The sequence below is a fragment of the Panthera onca genome, chromosome C1 (genome assembly GCF_046562875.1).
Source record: "Panthera onca isolate mPanOnc1 chromosome C1, mPanOnc1 haplotype 2, whole genome shotgun sequence".
NCBI classification, from domain to species: domain Eukaryota; kingdom Metazoa; phylum Chordata; class Mammalia; order Carnivora; family Felidae; genus Panthera; species Panthera onca.
In genome coordinates, this window is record NC_138346.1 from 64,605,222 (window position 1) to 64,619,160 (window position 13,939).

Consider the following 13,939-nt stretch of genomic DNA (forward strand, 5'->3'; position numbering starts at 1 on the left):
GACAGAGACAGAGCACGAGCACGGGAGGAGCAGAGAGGAGGGAGACACAGAATCTGAAACAGGCTTCAGGCTCTGAGCAGTCAGCACAGAGCCCGACACGGGGCTCAAACTCACAAACTGAGATCATGACCTGAGCCGAAGCCGGATGCTCAACTGACTGAGCCACCCAGGCACCCCATAATTTAATTAATTTTTTTAAGTAGACTCTCCCCCAACATGGGCCTCAAACTTGCAACCCCGGGATCAAGAGTCGCATGCTCTACTGAATGAACCTTCCAGGCTCTTCTTTCATTGTGGTTTTGATTTGTGCTTCCCTAGTGATGGGTGATGTTGAACATCTTTTCATATGTCTGTTGGCCATCTGTATGTCTTATTTGGAAAAATGTCTGTTCAGGCCCTCTGCCCATTTCTTAATAGCAGCTTCTCAGGTGACACTCTCTCTCTCTCTCTCTCTCTCTCTCTCTCTCTCTCTCTCTCAAATGAAATGACACGGATGTGGGAAGTTTTGAGGAAAAAAAAGATTGATGAAATATGAGAATGGGAATAAACAATATTGTTGAATTATATATTATATAGGGTGCAGCTTTAAAATATGTATTCATTACTAAATAAGTAAACATTTAATTGCTACACAAACCTGAAAGAAACCATGACTATTTCCTGTCTTCTGTGCCTTTGCTTATGTTATCCAAAGGCTCTTCCTCTTCCTCTATATTCCTTGAACCTCTTTTAACACTTACTTGAAAGTCCTCATCTTCTTAGAGTTAGGTAAATCTGGGTGAGATTCCTAGCTCTACTTTATCGTCATCTGCATGACTCAATTCCCTTTTCTGTAAAATGAGCCTAATAACATCTACTTCATAAGATTGTCATGGGCATGGAATATGATAATTCACTTAAAGAGGATAACACAGTACCTAGGGGTTCCTAAGTATTCAGGAAATTGGGATTGCTGTTCACCATTTGCTGTTTTCTTCCAAACCGAGTGGAATTATTACAACTCTTAGTTTTCCTGCAGTATGTTAGAGATACGTCTCTTGTATACTTACCACATTATGTAAATTTATTGACTTACACATCCAATTTCCTCATAGGTTTGTAAGTTTTTTAGAAGTGTCATTCATCTTTATGTCTTTGTGTCCCCAGTGTTGGGTCTGTATTACATATTTGATATTTCTTGAGCAACTGGAGACAACTGGGAGCTTGCAATTTGGGAATCATTTGGACTCACTGACGAGTGTTTTAGAAACAAACCGGATTCAAGTGGGTTGAGGAGTAAATGCAAGATTTTTGATAATTTTTATTGATTCTGCATATAGTCATCTACTTATAATTTAAAAGCAGTTGATAGGTACCAAAACCCTGGTCTTGTTGAGTTACTTTTTTTTTTTTAAAGTTTTTATTTATTTTGAGAGGGAGAATGGGAGTGGGGGGAGAGAGAGAGAGAGCGCACATGCACACGTGCACGGGTGGGGTAGGGACAGAGAGGGAGAGAGGAAGACAGGGAATCCCAAGCAGGTTCCTCACTGTCAGCTCAGACCTTGATGTGGGGCTCAAAATGCATGAACCGTGAGATCATGACCAGGGCTGAAACCTAGAGTTGTATACTTATCCTACTGAACCACCCAGGCGCCCCATGCTGAGTACCTTTTTGGCAACAGACAGAAACCTATCACAGGGGAACAGTGACCAGGACAGATTCAGTCCCATGTAGGAGCCCTCAGGCTAGCTGAGAATGAGCTGCATTTTCGGCCAACCTTGAGAGCTCATGGAACTTTCCTAATAAAAGAGAGCTGGGGTGTTGGAGCTATTTGCCTCATCCAAGTCCATGCTCTGCATTGGCATAGACTAAGAGGTGCTTATATTTGCATAGCACAACATTTTGCTATTTCTTAAAAAATGAGCCTTAATCTTGTAGATTACATACTTCATATGGATGGCAACTATAAAAAGAACCAGTATTTTCTTTGAGCAACAAGAGGGTGGATGTCACATAGATAATTTCATTAGAAGTGAATAAAACTTGAATATTTCTTTTGTGGGGGAGGGGAGACTGAGAGATACAGCTCTGCCTGAGGTCAATGAGATGTTAGCAATTATAATGCATATTGTTAGAACTACTTAAACTATATCATGTTCATCCTGAATCCTTTGAAAATTATTTTAAGTCTCAGTGGACTTTGGTTCATCCATATGTATTAACTGAATCCTTTAAGATATTTTCTCCTGAGAATGTTGGTACTTGCAGACTACTGCATTGTTTTTAAGGATTTAAAATTAAATCATCATTCACAGCCTGTACCATTATTTGGGTTTCTGGTATAACATTTTAGCTTTCCTCATAAAACAGTATCTGTATTTATATTATGTTGTATTATTTGAAAATTGTTAGCAGCCATGTCAGATATAACATGCTTGCAGAATTCTTTTTCTTATGTGGTACTCAGTTAAGAGGCAGGCAGCACTGATGGTTCCATATTAATCCTGTACTGGTGGTTGCTATAGCATAAAACTAAAACAAACACAAAAGTAAACAAAACACAAAAAAACCTAAAGTCAGATGGGCAGCATGCACCTTACCTTCTCTTGTACCTTCTATCACTTTCTTCCTCCCTCATTTTCTCGTTCTTTCCAGTTCTGTTTTCCCATACTTTCTTATGGAGATAGCTTGGCACTTGTATGATTCTAACCCCCAAGCTATAGACACTTGAGTTATTTTGAGCACATAAAGAACCTGCAATTTAGTTCTTCTCTGTATGGAGTAGACCTATTATTTTGTATGACCCATATGACCTATTAACATAAATCCTAAGCCTGTACAAAGAAGAATATGGCTCCTTTAAACCATTTCTCATTTCTTATGTGATTGAGTGTATTTATTGATGAAGGCTAAGAATGGAGAGTGCAGAGAAAGAAGTTTTCTTTGTGGCACGCTTTTCCCCTTTACAGTTTTGGTCACCATAGAAATGACCTTGCTGGGGAAGGGAAGGTATTTTCCCAGGCGTGTATCTCCAGGCATGTCTGGCATTTCCTAGCCTTCTCTCTACATTGGTCCTACACCTCACCCTTAGTTTGTGGAAGGAGGAGGCAAGGTGCAGAGGAGCAAGGGGGGCATGTGGCTCTCCACTTTTGGACCTCCGCTGTGCATGGACTGACCCCTTTCTGTTTTTGTTTGTTTCGTTGTTTGTTAGCATGAGTCTCGTTTTCATTACATCATTCTCCTGTTCCCTACTCTATTGAACAGATGCTTAGAATTCAGCGTTGACTAAATTTGGCTTTAGAAGTTGTAGTTTCTCTGACTGTCTAGTAGCATCACTTCTACCTTGTATTTGATTATGTTATAGAATTGAGCTATGGCAGTTTTCTGGTCTGTGCTGGGCATTGGGGATATAAAAAATGAATACCAGGTGGTCCTTTGTCTGAAAGGGCTTATAACCTAGTGGGGTGGAGGCAGGAAGACCTAGGAACAGGTAATTACAGAATAGGAGTGTGTGGGTAGATTGGTGTGTGAGCACTGAGTAGGGAGCAATGGATATGTACTTGTAGGAGCTGATAAAAGTATCTCTGAAGATGGTGACATTTAAACTGGTTCTTGACTGATGAGCAAGGCTGTGCCAGTTGGTTACAAAAAATTTTGGAGCCAGAAAAGCAGCGTGTGCTTTGTCATGAAAGAGCAGAGTGGGAGCAGGGTGGGAACATCCGTGTAGCCGGAGGACAGAGTTCACGTGGGGTGTGGTGGGAAATGAAGATGGAGGGAGCCAGCACCTCTCAGCCCACTGAAGTCCGTGAGGATGGATAAGAATTGGGTTTTTACAGAAGCCACCTCTGGAGCAGGGTGGGTGCTGGGCCAGGACGAAGAAGAGAGAAGTAGCAGAGAGACTGGCTGGGGGGCTGTGGTAACTGAACTGAACAAAGGCGATGAGAGTTTTCGACCAAATCGGTGACCTGGAGTCTCTTGATCATCTTGCTTTTCCTGGGTTCCTTAAAAAAGTTCAGTCTAACTTATTTTTTACACCCCTTGGTTTTTAAGATTTTATTTCATGTTACGAGGTGCCAAACACAACACCAAGTCTCCGCGCTGTGTGTAACGGTCGTCTTTAGGTTTTCTGTGCAGCCCTCCCCTCCCGCCACAGCTGCGCTGTAGCGCTTCCACACTCTGACGTCCCTCTTACAGCCTCACCGCACTCGCTATTTCTTATCTGCTAGATTATTAAGTTGCTGAAGGTAGTATTTGCGTCTGTCGTATTCACTGCGGCATGCCTAGCACCTAGTGCGACGCCTGACAAGTAGTAGGTGCTTAATAAATATTTACAGGGAGGTTGAAAGAGGAATTGGAGTAGCTGGAGGCCAGACACCTCGCCGATGATCAGTAAGAGTGCACGTTAAAATAACAGCCACGGTTAAATCACGTAAAATAGCGGTATCATTTTTAGTTCTGCCTGTTTAACAAGGTACGGACTCATGAATCTGGATAAGCTCGCTGAGGGGATGTGGCACACAGACCGTCAATCATGGCCCACCTGTTGTTTAGACCTTTATTTACTCAAAGCAATTACCAGTTAACAGCTGTGTATTGCAGTGGATGTGGTGATTCGGGGGTTCTTTGTCAGGCACTTCTAACCAGTGTTCCACTTGAGGCTGAGGGAAAGAGCAATAACAATTTAAATAGAAAATTGCTCTGCAAAGAAATGCAGTTTATGGCCCCTGTAGACTTACGTAGTTTCTAGAGCGATGCACTTAAAAACGTTCCCTAAGTCTTACGTATCCTTTGGTTCAGTCCCTGGAAACGTTTTAATGGAGCTTCCTGGTTCCCAAGCAGTGGTTTCCGATCTTTTCAAGTATGAGGACTCCTTAAAAAAATTTTTTTAATGTTTATTTATTTTTGAGAGACAGAACGTGAGCAAGGGAGGGGCAGAGAGAGAGGGAGACGCAGAATCTGAAGCAGCTTCCAGGCTCTGAGCTGTCAGCACAGAGCCCGATGTGGGGCTCAAACTCACAGCTGTGAGATCAATGACCTGAGCAGAAGTCGGATGCTTAACTGACTGAGCCACCCAGGCGCCCCATGAGGACTCTATTTTATTTTATTTTATTTTATTTTATTTTAATTTAATTTTATTTATTTTTAACGTTTATTTATTTTTGAGACCGAGAGAGACAGAGCATGAATGGGGGAGGGTCAGAGAGAGGGAGACACAGAATCTGAAACAGGCTCCAGGTTCTGAGCTGTCAGCACAGAGCCTGACGTGGGGCTCGAACTCACGGACCGTGAGATCGTGACCTGAGCCGAAGTCGGACGCTTAACCGACCAAGCCACCCAGGCGCCCCAAGAGGACTCCTTTTAAACTTGCACCCTTCTCAACACAGTAGTATTTGTACCTTCGGTAATCATGGCCTGAATGAATACCTCATAATATTCAGTAACGCTTCCCTCTCCCCTCCCCGGTTTGTTTTTTTTTTTTATGAAAAATTTTAAATACACAAAAAAAGGTGAAAAAAAAATAGTACAGTGTTTGCTTCTATAACACCACCTGGAAGCAGTAGTCACGAATATTTTCTGTATCTGATGTATGTATTTATCTACATTTTATTTGCTGAACAGTTTGAAAGTGAGTAACAGACTTTAATAGTTCAGCTTGCATTCCCTGCAAATAAAAATGTGTTCCCTCATAGCCACAATACTTTTCCACACCCAAGAAAATGACTGATAATTCCCTAAAATCATCTTAATGATCTAGCCTATTCACATAGTCTCTAATTATTTCCAAATGTCTTTTGTTGTTTCTCTCCCTTCCCCTTCAAACACAGGATTTAGGCAAGGGTCTCCTGTGGCATTTGGTTTTGTTTCTTTAAGTCCCTTTTAATGTGGAACAGTCCCCTCCCTTCTCTCCTTTTCCACTTATGACACTGACTTTTTGAAGAGATCAGGCTGGTTGTCTGGCTGATTGTCTTATACTCTGGATTCATCTGATTCTGTCTGCTTGGCTGCTTGTTTTAGAAGGAACTATTTTGGAAGAAAGCTATTCTTTATGGAAGAATGCCATTTAGTAAAGGTAGAAGGAATGATAGAAGTAGGAAATCAGCATTCTACCGCCTGTTAGGAAATAATCATTTAAGACAAAGATGCTAAAATTGTTAGGGGAACGGAAAATTCCTACAATGCCAAACGAAGTATTACCCAACAGAATGCTTGCCAATTGCCCTGGTGAAAACATACCTTGACAATGGAGAGGTCTCAGGCCCGGGGTTCGTTGGTTAAACTTAGCATCACTCCCATTGAGTTAATCTAACATCAGGTACCTCTGATGTGCCGTGGGGAGAAGTGCATGGTGTCATCTATGAAGGATGCTTCCCCTAAATGCTTGATGCAATATAGTCAAGTTTTTAGATTTAACTTTTAGTTTATAGGAAGTACAGGATAGAGAAGCAAGTTAAATGACACCATGAGGAGCCAGACCAATCCAGTATTGCTTTTAAATGAATTTGCATTTTATGATTCACCCTCACATTTACCTTACCCCCCAGAGCCACTAGGGCGTGTGCACTGCACTTGGTGGGCAGAGAGAGCTTGTCCACATGTTGCGGGCCCCTTGTGGTAACTGCTGCTCTTGGGAAATCCTAGGACACTGTAGACTATAGTTTCTTTGACAGGATCATATTGCAGCTTGCACGGCTTCTTAATAAATACAGGAACTTAGCTCACAGATGTGTCAGTCTGCCACCTTTAAGAAACACTGAATTCACTTAGTTGAAGTGTAAGGATGAAGGATGGAAAATTGATCGTGCCCTAAATATTTAACTTACAGCAATTTATGTGTTTTTCAGTAGAGTGGAAAGAACTGGAAAATCGGCACTGTTTGATTTGGTGCCAGCTTATGATTAATTTGTTTTCTGGTTTTGCTATTCCTGAAACTGGTTTTCCAGAAACATTCTGGGATTCAGTTGTTTCATCACGGCAGTGTATTTATTGAGTGGTCATTGTTTCAACTTTAATTTATTATTGATCTTTCAGGCCCACAGCAGCAGAACTTTTAAAATGCAAATTCTTCCAGAAAGCCAAGGTAACATGCTTAAAACCCCACGTAAATCTGCTATTTTGAAATCACTATGAATTTCTATGTGTGATATTTGGTGTTAAACTGTTGGGAATATTTATTTTGCAGAACAGAGAGTACCTGATTGAAAAGCTGCTTACAAGAACACCAGACATAGCCCAAAGAGCCAAAAAGGTAAGCATCAATAGTCTTTGTGACCCAGCATGGGCTCCTCCCCACCCGGGGATATGGAGCCCACAGACAAATAAGAAAAACATTGCCACATACTCAGGATGTGTTATTTAGAGGCTATCGGATTAGCAATTCCTCATATAGCTGCATTTTGCCTTTTGGCTATCTCTGGCTTGTTGTGAATGCATTTGTGGAAACAGTGTGAAACTTGAATGATTTTGTACTTTCCATTTTTCAGCTTTGCTTAAAGAAGGTCGGAGGGGAGGGGATTGTGATGAGGTATGAACATTGGAGAGGTGAAAGATCCTTGAATATCTTTCTTTTGGATTTTATAGAAGAGGGGGCAGTCATTTGGAAGAAGTTTGAAATGATGAAAACGAAAATCAAAATCTGTTTTCAATGGTTATCTTATTTTTAATCCGATTTTATTTACAAATTTAATGGTTATCTTGAGTATCTGGAATATTGGTTCTTTCCTCATCAAAGACCCTGGCCCCTCTTGTAGTTTACCTGATGTTAACTGAATTATGTTAATGATTACCTGCAAAAGTTTCCATTCTTGGTTTTAGATTTTTAAAATGGTGTGTATGTGTGAGTGTATTTATTTACGTATTTATCCAGAGTTTTATTTTTTTTGTAATTACTGATTTCATTATGGTATGAAACCTAACAAAATTTAACCTCTGGTTTGGTTTAATTTGGTTTTAAAATTATGTTAGATATTTATAATTTAAATTATTTATGTAATCACAGATTTAGAAAGGAAGGTTCCTCCCCCTCCTTTTATGGTTAATAGTTATAGGGAAAGCCGATATGAATCTGAGGTATATGCTCTGAAATAAAACTGGCAGAGGAATATGCGTTCGAGATTGCATCTCATCATGCCTCGGTGAAGTAACTCTGAATGTTGCATTCCAGACGTTGCCTTTCCTAAAGGCTCAGTAAGAAGTACATTTAGCGGATGCCTTAAAATTATTTGAAACAGATTTAAAAATAGATTTTAAGAAATGACCCACTCTGGGAAAGAAAAAAAAAAAAAAGGAGCGGGGGTGCCTGGGTAGCTCAGTTGGTTGAGCTACTGTCTCTTGATTTTGGCTCAGGTCATGATCCCAGGGTCGTGGACTCGAGCCCCCCATCAGGCTCCATGCCAAGCATGGAGTCTGCTTAGGATTCTCTCTCTCTCTCTCTCTCTCTCTCTCTCTCTCTCTCTCTCTCTGTCCCTCCCCCGCCACCCCCCTCCTCTGCTCGCATGCTCTCTCTCTCTCTAAAATAAATTTAAAAAAATAAAAAAGAAACGACCCACTCTGTGTAGGTGTGCGACTACCTCCCTGGGGCCAGCAGGATTCTCTCTGGGGTGTGGGATCTTAGCATGGGGCTTTTTAAAAAAAATTTTTTTAAGTTTATTTATTCGTTTTGAGAGAGAGAGGCCATGCACACATGCACACACATGAGCATGGGAGGGGCAGAGTAACCGACTGAGCCACCTAGGTGGTCCCAGCATGAGGCTTTTGATCAGGCATCTAAAGTGTTGAGTTGAAAAACACTGTTAGGGAGCCATTGGCTTGTTCCATTTGTGAGGTCCTCAGAGAACATTTTTGTTGGTCTCTGCTTGTTTCACTGTTTTTTTCTGGTCTCATCCTGTAGCTGTTCCCTCAAGAGGGAGTTTGCCAGGTGTATTTTCTCTCCAGAGCTTTATTTAGCTTCGCACCCCCCAGTCCCTCCCTGTCAGGTGGCCTGCCGGCCTCTCAGGTACAGTGGTTTTCCTCCCCTCCCAAACCTAATCTTCTTGTGTTCTGTGTTTCTGTCTGAGTTACCCAACCTCAGGACACTGGGATTATTTTTGTGTTTGAGACCTACCTTTTCCCTGTCCTCCCTGTCTTCCTCCTTTCTATTCCTTCTTAGACGTTACCACAGGATTAACTTCCTGATCGTATCACCTAATTGCTTAAAAGTGGTTCCCAAAACTAAAGACAACTCCAAGAGCAAATAAATGAAAAACAAAGTTCCTATCAAATAAAGGCCAACCTCCTTAGCCTCGAATTCATGGCACCCTTTCAACATCCAGCCTCACGTTCTAAACTCCAGCTCAAGTCAACCACCTGTAGTTCTCACTCTGTCTACTTTCCTCACTAACATATGCTTTCCTTTGAGAGTCTGTCATTTTGGAAAAGTGAAGAAACTCTCCAGGCTCTGGCTTTATTTTCTTTCTTTTAAAAAAATATTTAAGTTATCTATTACATGTTAGTGTTCTTTGCATTCCACATCCCATTTTGCATGTATCGTAAACAGTAAGCAGCTAGAGTTTGGGGACCTGTGATATTTCAAGCATGTCTTCTGCCGTTTACTTATTTCTGGGTTTTAGACTTAAATCTCAGGCTTGTTTTGTCATCCATCCCTTCAGGTGGAAAGTGGCTGCCCATCTTGGAGTCAGAGAAGTGTAAAGGGAGAATATGTTAGTTCTTTAAACATCATATAGAAAAGAGAGTGTGGGGCGCCTGGGTGGCTTGGTCCGTTGGGTGTCCGACTTTGGCTTGTGTCATGATCTCACAGCTTGTGAGTCCAGGCCCCACGTCAGGCTCTGTGCTGACAGCCCAGAGCCTGGAGCCTGGTTCGGATTCTGTGTCTCCCCCTCTCTGACCCTTTCCCAGCTCACACTCTGTCTGTGTCTGTCTGTCTGTCTCTCTCAAAAATAAATAAACATTAAAAAAATTAAAAAAAAAAAAAGAGTGGCCCATAGTAATGTTATTCTTGCTCTCTAGCTTCATCAAGTCTGCTGTTTTCGTGTTACAATTCTCATTTTAAAGTTTATTTATCCATTTTGAGAGAGAGGGAGAGAGAAAGAGAGAGTGCGCATGCAGGCAGAGAGAGAGGGAGAGAGAGAATACTAAGCAGACTCCAAGCTGTCAGCACAGATCCTGATGTGGGGCTTGATCTCACAAAGTGTGAGATCATGACCTGAACTGAAATCAAGAGTTGGTTACTTAACCGACTAAGCCACCCAGGCACCCCTATTAATTCTCATTTTAAATTGCATCTTGGTTATTAGCTACACTCCTCTCCTTGCCCATAGGCTCCATGGCAGGTATGCTGACCAGAACATCGATCACCGTGCGTGTCTTGCTCATATCAAGTGCCCACAAATGTTTGCTAACTCAGTGAACACATATGCTTGAGTGTACCAAGGAAAGGCCATTTTTTTTTATTCACCTAAAATGCTTGACATACACTTGTTCCTAGGATTCCCGTTAATAGCAGACAAACCTCCCTCTCTCCTTGGTGTGCATGATGTTGGTAAGCGACTATGCTGTTCCTTATTTGAAACTTATCCTGCAGCCTTGGCCACTTGGAAGTAAATATTATTTTAATCACCATGAGCATTGAAAACCTTTGTTGTAGGATGTCTTTGCTTGTCTTAGGTTCTTATAGTGTTTATCCAGTGTAAAAGTTGGTATGGGAGAGTTTTTAGTGTTGTGTCATCCATTTTTGGACTTCTCTTTATTGACATTCACTCAGCTGCTTATTTTCCTGGTTGATCATGTTCTAGTTTCCTGGTGTAGATTTGTTCCTCAGAGGCTACTTGTTGGTCCTTTGATTTTTGTCTCCTCAATTTGTTGTTTAAAGAATAGAAAAAACATGGGGAGCCTGGGTGGCTCAGTCGGTTGAGCATCTGCCTTTGGCTCAGGTCACGATCTCACAGTTTGTGAGTTTGAGCCCCGCGTCGGGCTCTGTGCTGACAGCTCGGAGCCTGGAGCCTGCTTCGGATTCTGTGTCTCTTTCTCTCTCTGCCCCTCCCCCACTCGTGCTGTGTCTCTCTGTCTCTCTCTCTCTCTGTCTCTCTCTCAAAAATAAATAAATGTTAATTTTTTTAAAAATAGAAACAGAGAATCCATTGATATTACCAGTGTTTACATGGAAACTGGGCCTGTTGACCAAGCTCTGGACATTGAGGCAACCTGTGTTGATTTGAAATTTGTTATCATAAACAACAGTTTCTGCTTCTCCTCCCTAATAGTAACAAAAATTAAGAGATATTTTTAAATATGTGTTTTTTTTTAAACATGAATAGTTCTCATATTTAAAAGAGAAAGGGGCCAGTTGTAGCTGTTCTCACAGAGCCCACCAGCGCTGTCCTTTGGCACTAGAGAGGTAGAGGCCTATCACATTCATGTTTGGCCAGAATGTGAAGCATTAGTTGGGGGCCATGGGTAGGTGATCTTGTCTTCATCCTGAGTGATTCCTCTAAATCAGAAAGAAAAAAAAAAAATCAGTGTGGCTTTCCTGGTAATTTAGTGACATAAAATGATTATGTGTGTGTGTGTGTGGTCATCGCTGAAATTAGGGATATTTGTTTTTATCCTGGAGGCATAGTATTTGGTCCATTTGGGGCTCTTTTTTGCTGACAGACAGTGTTGCTTAGGGATCATCTTGATTTTTGTTTACCCTAATTTTTCTCTGAAATGGAAATTCTGTCTGACTTCAGGCATGTGGTGAAGGGTAATGAGAGATTTGGGGTTCCTGGACCACAAGATAGTCTGTGAATTCTAAATGAGAATGTACTAATAATGACCCATGAGAACAAGGTTAGTAAGTACACCTATAATTTCTTTTCAACTCTTCACCTATCCTTGTGCATGAGAAGAAAAGGCCTCATAGCCGTTAACTCCTTCTCATGTGATTTTTTAGGGGCTTGTCTCCAGCCGTCTTTAGGGGTTGAATGCTTGAACGTGAGGTGTTCCACTGTGTGGGGAAGAGTGTACATCCTTCTGCCAGAAATGAATCTGATGCTTAGGGATGTGTGCATTTTCTGTAGGACCATCTAAGTGTCAGAGTTGGTTTGTGTCTCTGCTTTATGTTAGTGATGCGAACACTGACTCACACCTTCTGTAGCTAAAACCCACTGATGGCAGGAGAGGGGCAAAGAGTTAGTAGCTCTACAGATAACTAAATGCCAACTGCTTAACCAGAAAGCATATTGGCCAGAGAAGGGATGAAGTCGGGGAATCGCCACACACTGTTGTTTCTGTGGCAGTTGCCGTGTTTTCATGGGAAGAGGAATCACTGGAGGGTTTTTATTGGAATTTTCTCAATTTTGAAATTGAGAAGTTACAAATGATTAGTCGCTGTCGGAAGGAAAGACATGTATCACTGCTGCATTTGGATGGAACAATTATGGATTGAAAAAAGTAGTGTGGTATTTGTGGGTCCCAGAATTTCTTGTATCAGGCTGTAAGTTTGGCTTTGTATTAAGGACCCGGGGAGTTGACTTCATCTGATCCTCCCATGTGCTTAGAAATAAATGGGTAGGAATTGTTACAGTTCATACTTATTTAATACTTAATGTGTGTTCATGATTTGTCCTTTCTGGTTTTACTTGTCATTTTGAAATAACTTTGGGCTTACAAAAATTTACAAAAATAGCACAAAAAATTTCTGTATTTTCTCTCTCTCTTTTGAAACATTTCAGAGTTATAGACATCATGCCCTTTATCTTTAAATATTACTTTAGTGAACATTCCCTCAAAACAAGGGCATTCTCTTACCGAACGGTATAATTATCAAAATCAGGAAGTTAACATTGACACAGTGCGATTACTTAATGTTCAGATCTTATACAGATTTTGCCAGTTTTGCCACTGGCCATGTATCTGGCCCAGGGTCCAGTCCAGAATCATATAGTTGTTGTCTACCTTTGTCTCCTTTCATCTGGAATACACTTTACTTTTCTCTTACTGACAGTCACACTTTTGAAGAATACAGGCCATTTATTGGGTAGAATGGCACTCAGTTGGGTGTTTTTCTGCTGTTTCTTTGTGATTACATTCAGTTTATGCATTTTTTTCCAGAAATACCTTGGAATGATGCTGTGTTCTTCTCAGCATAGCACGTTGAGAGTCCCATGATGCCGGTTTATGCTGGTTTATTCCTTTACTGGTGATGTTAACTTTGGTCACACATTTAAGGTGGTGCCTGCCAGCTTCTTCACTGTAATAAACACAATCACTTCTTAATAGGAGAAATAACATTTTTTTCATTATATTAAACATTAAAAGGTAAAGTGAACGTACTTACTGTACAGGGTCCTTAGCCTTTTTTCAAGGAAACCTTTATGCTTTATGCCACTGTGGTTGTACATTCATAGGATATTAATGGTAAGAATTCCCTGTGATTTCTAACCAATGTTTTGCATAAGGAACACTTGACTAGAGTGTGATGTTTAGATTTAGCTAGGGAGTAGGAATGGTGTCTGGTCTAGAAGCAGCAGTAGCTGGATCTTTGTCCTTCACTGGGTGAGCTGGCTTATCTCTCTGAGCCCAGTGTGTCAAATGGAGCCAAGGACACTTACTGTGTGTTGCCGTGACGATGAGAGACGATCTGTGCAGGATGTCTAGCACTGTGTTTGACACGTCGTGAGTGCTCAGTCCAACACAGGCTGCCGTGACTATCTTGTAAATAAGGAATGATAATTGTGGGTACATAGGTGGAAAATTTAGAAGTAGGCAGTGAAATAGGGAGCAAGGGGAGTCCTGGAGTTGGGCAGGTGAAGTGGGTGATGAAGGTTGTTTCTTTTGCTGTTGGTCTGGATGGGATGGAGAAGAAGCCCATGGAAAAGTAAAGAAAGAAGGAGAAGGACAACAACCATTATTTCATTGCTGTTGCCTATTCACATCTTCATGTTTTCTTTTCTGCCCTAGCGAGGTGCTGGCAGTGGGCAAAAG

At 41.3% G+C, this 13,939-nt stretch overlaps 1 protein-coding gene across 5 annotated transcripts in view; it reads left to right on the plus strand.

Moving 5' to 3' along the window:
• The window catches only part of STK39 (serine/threonine kinase 39), a 318,329-nt gene that overhangs the window by 111,360 nt on the left and 193,030 nt on the right, over nucleotides 1–13,939 (plus strand). For all 5 annotated transcript variants that reach the window (XR_013557279.2, XM_060624836.3, XM_060624837.3 and 2 more), the window contains exons 9-10: nucleotides 7,010–7,058; nucleotides 7,161–7,226. Coding sequence is in view for 4 of the 5 variants with exons in the window: in XM_060624836.3 (XP_060480819.1) it covers nucleotides 7,010–7,058; nucleotides 7,161–7,226 (115 nt within the window). In the remaining variant the exon portion in view is untranslated. The remainder of the gene's footprint in view (nucleotides 1–7,009; nucleotides 7,059–7,160; nucleotides 7,227–13,939) is intronic.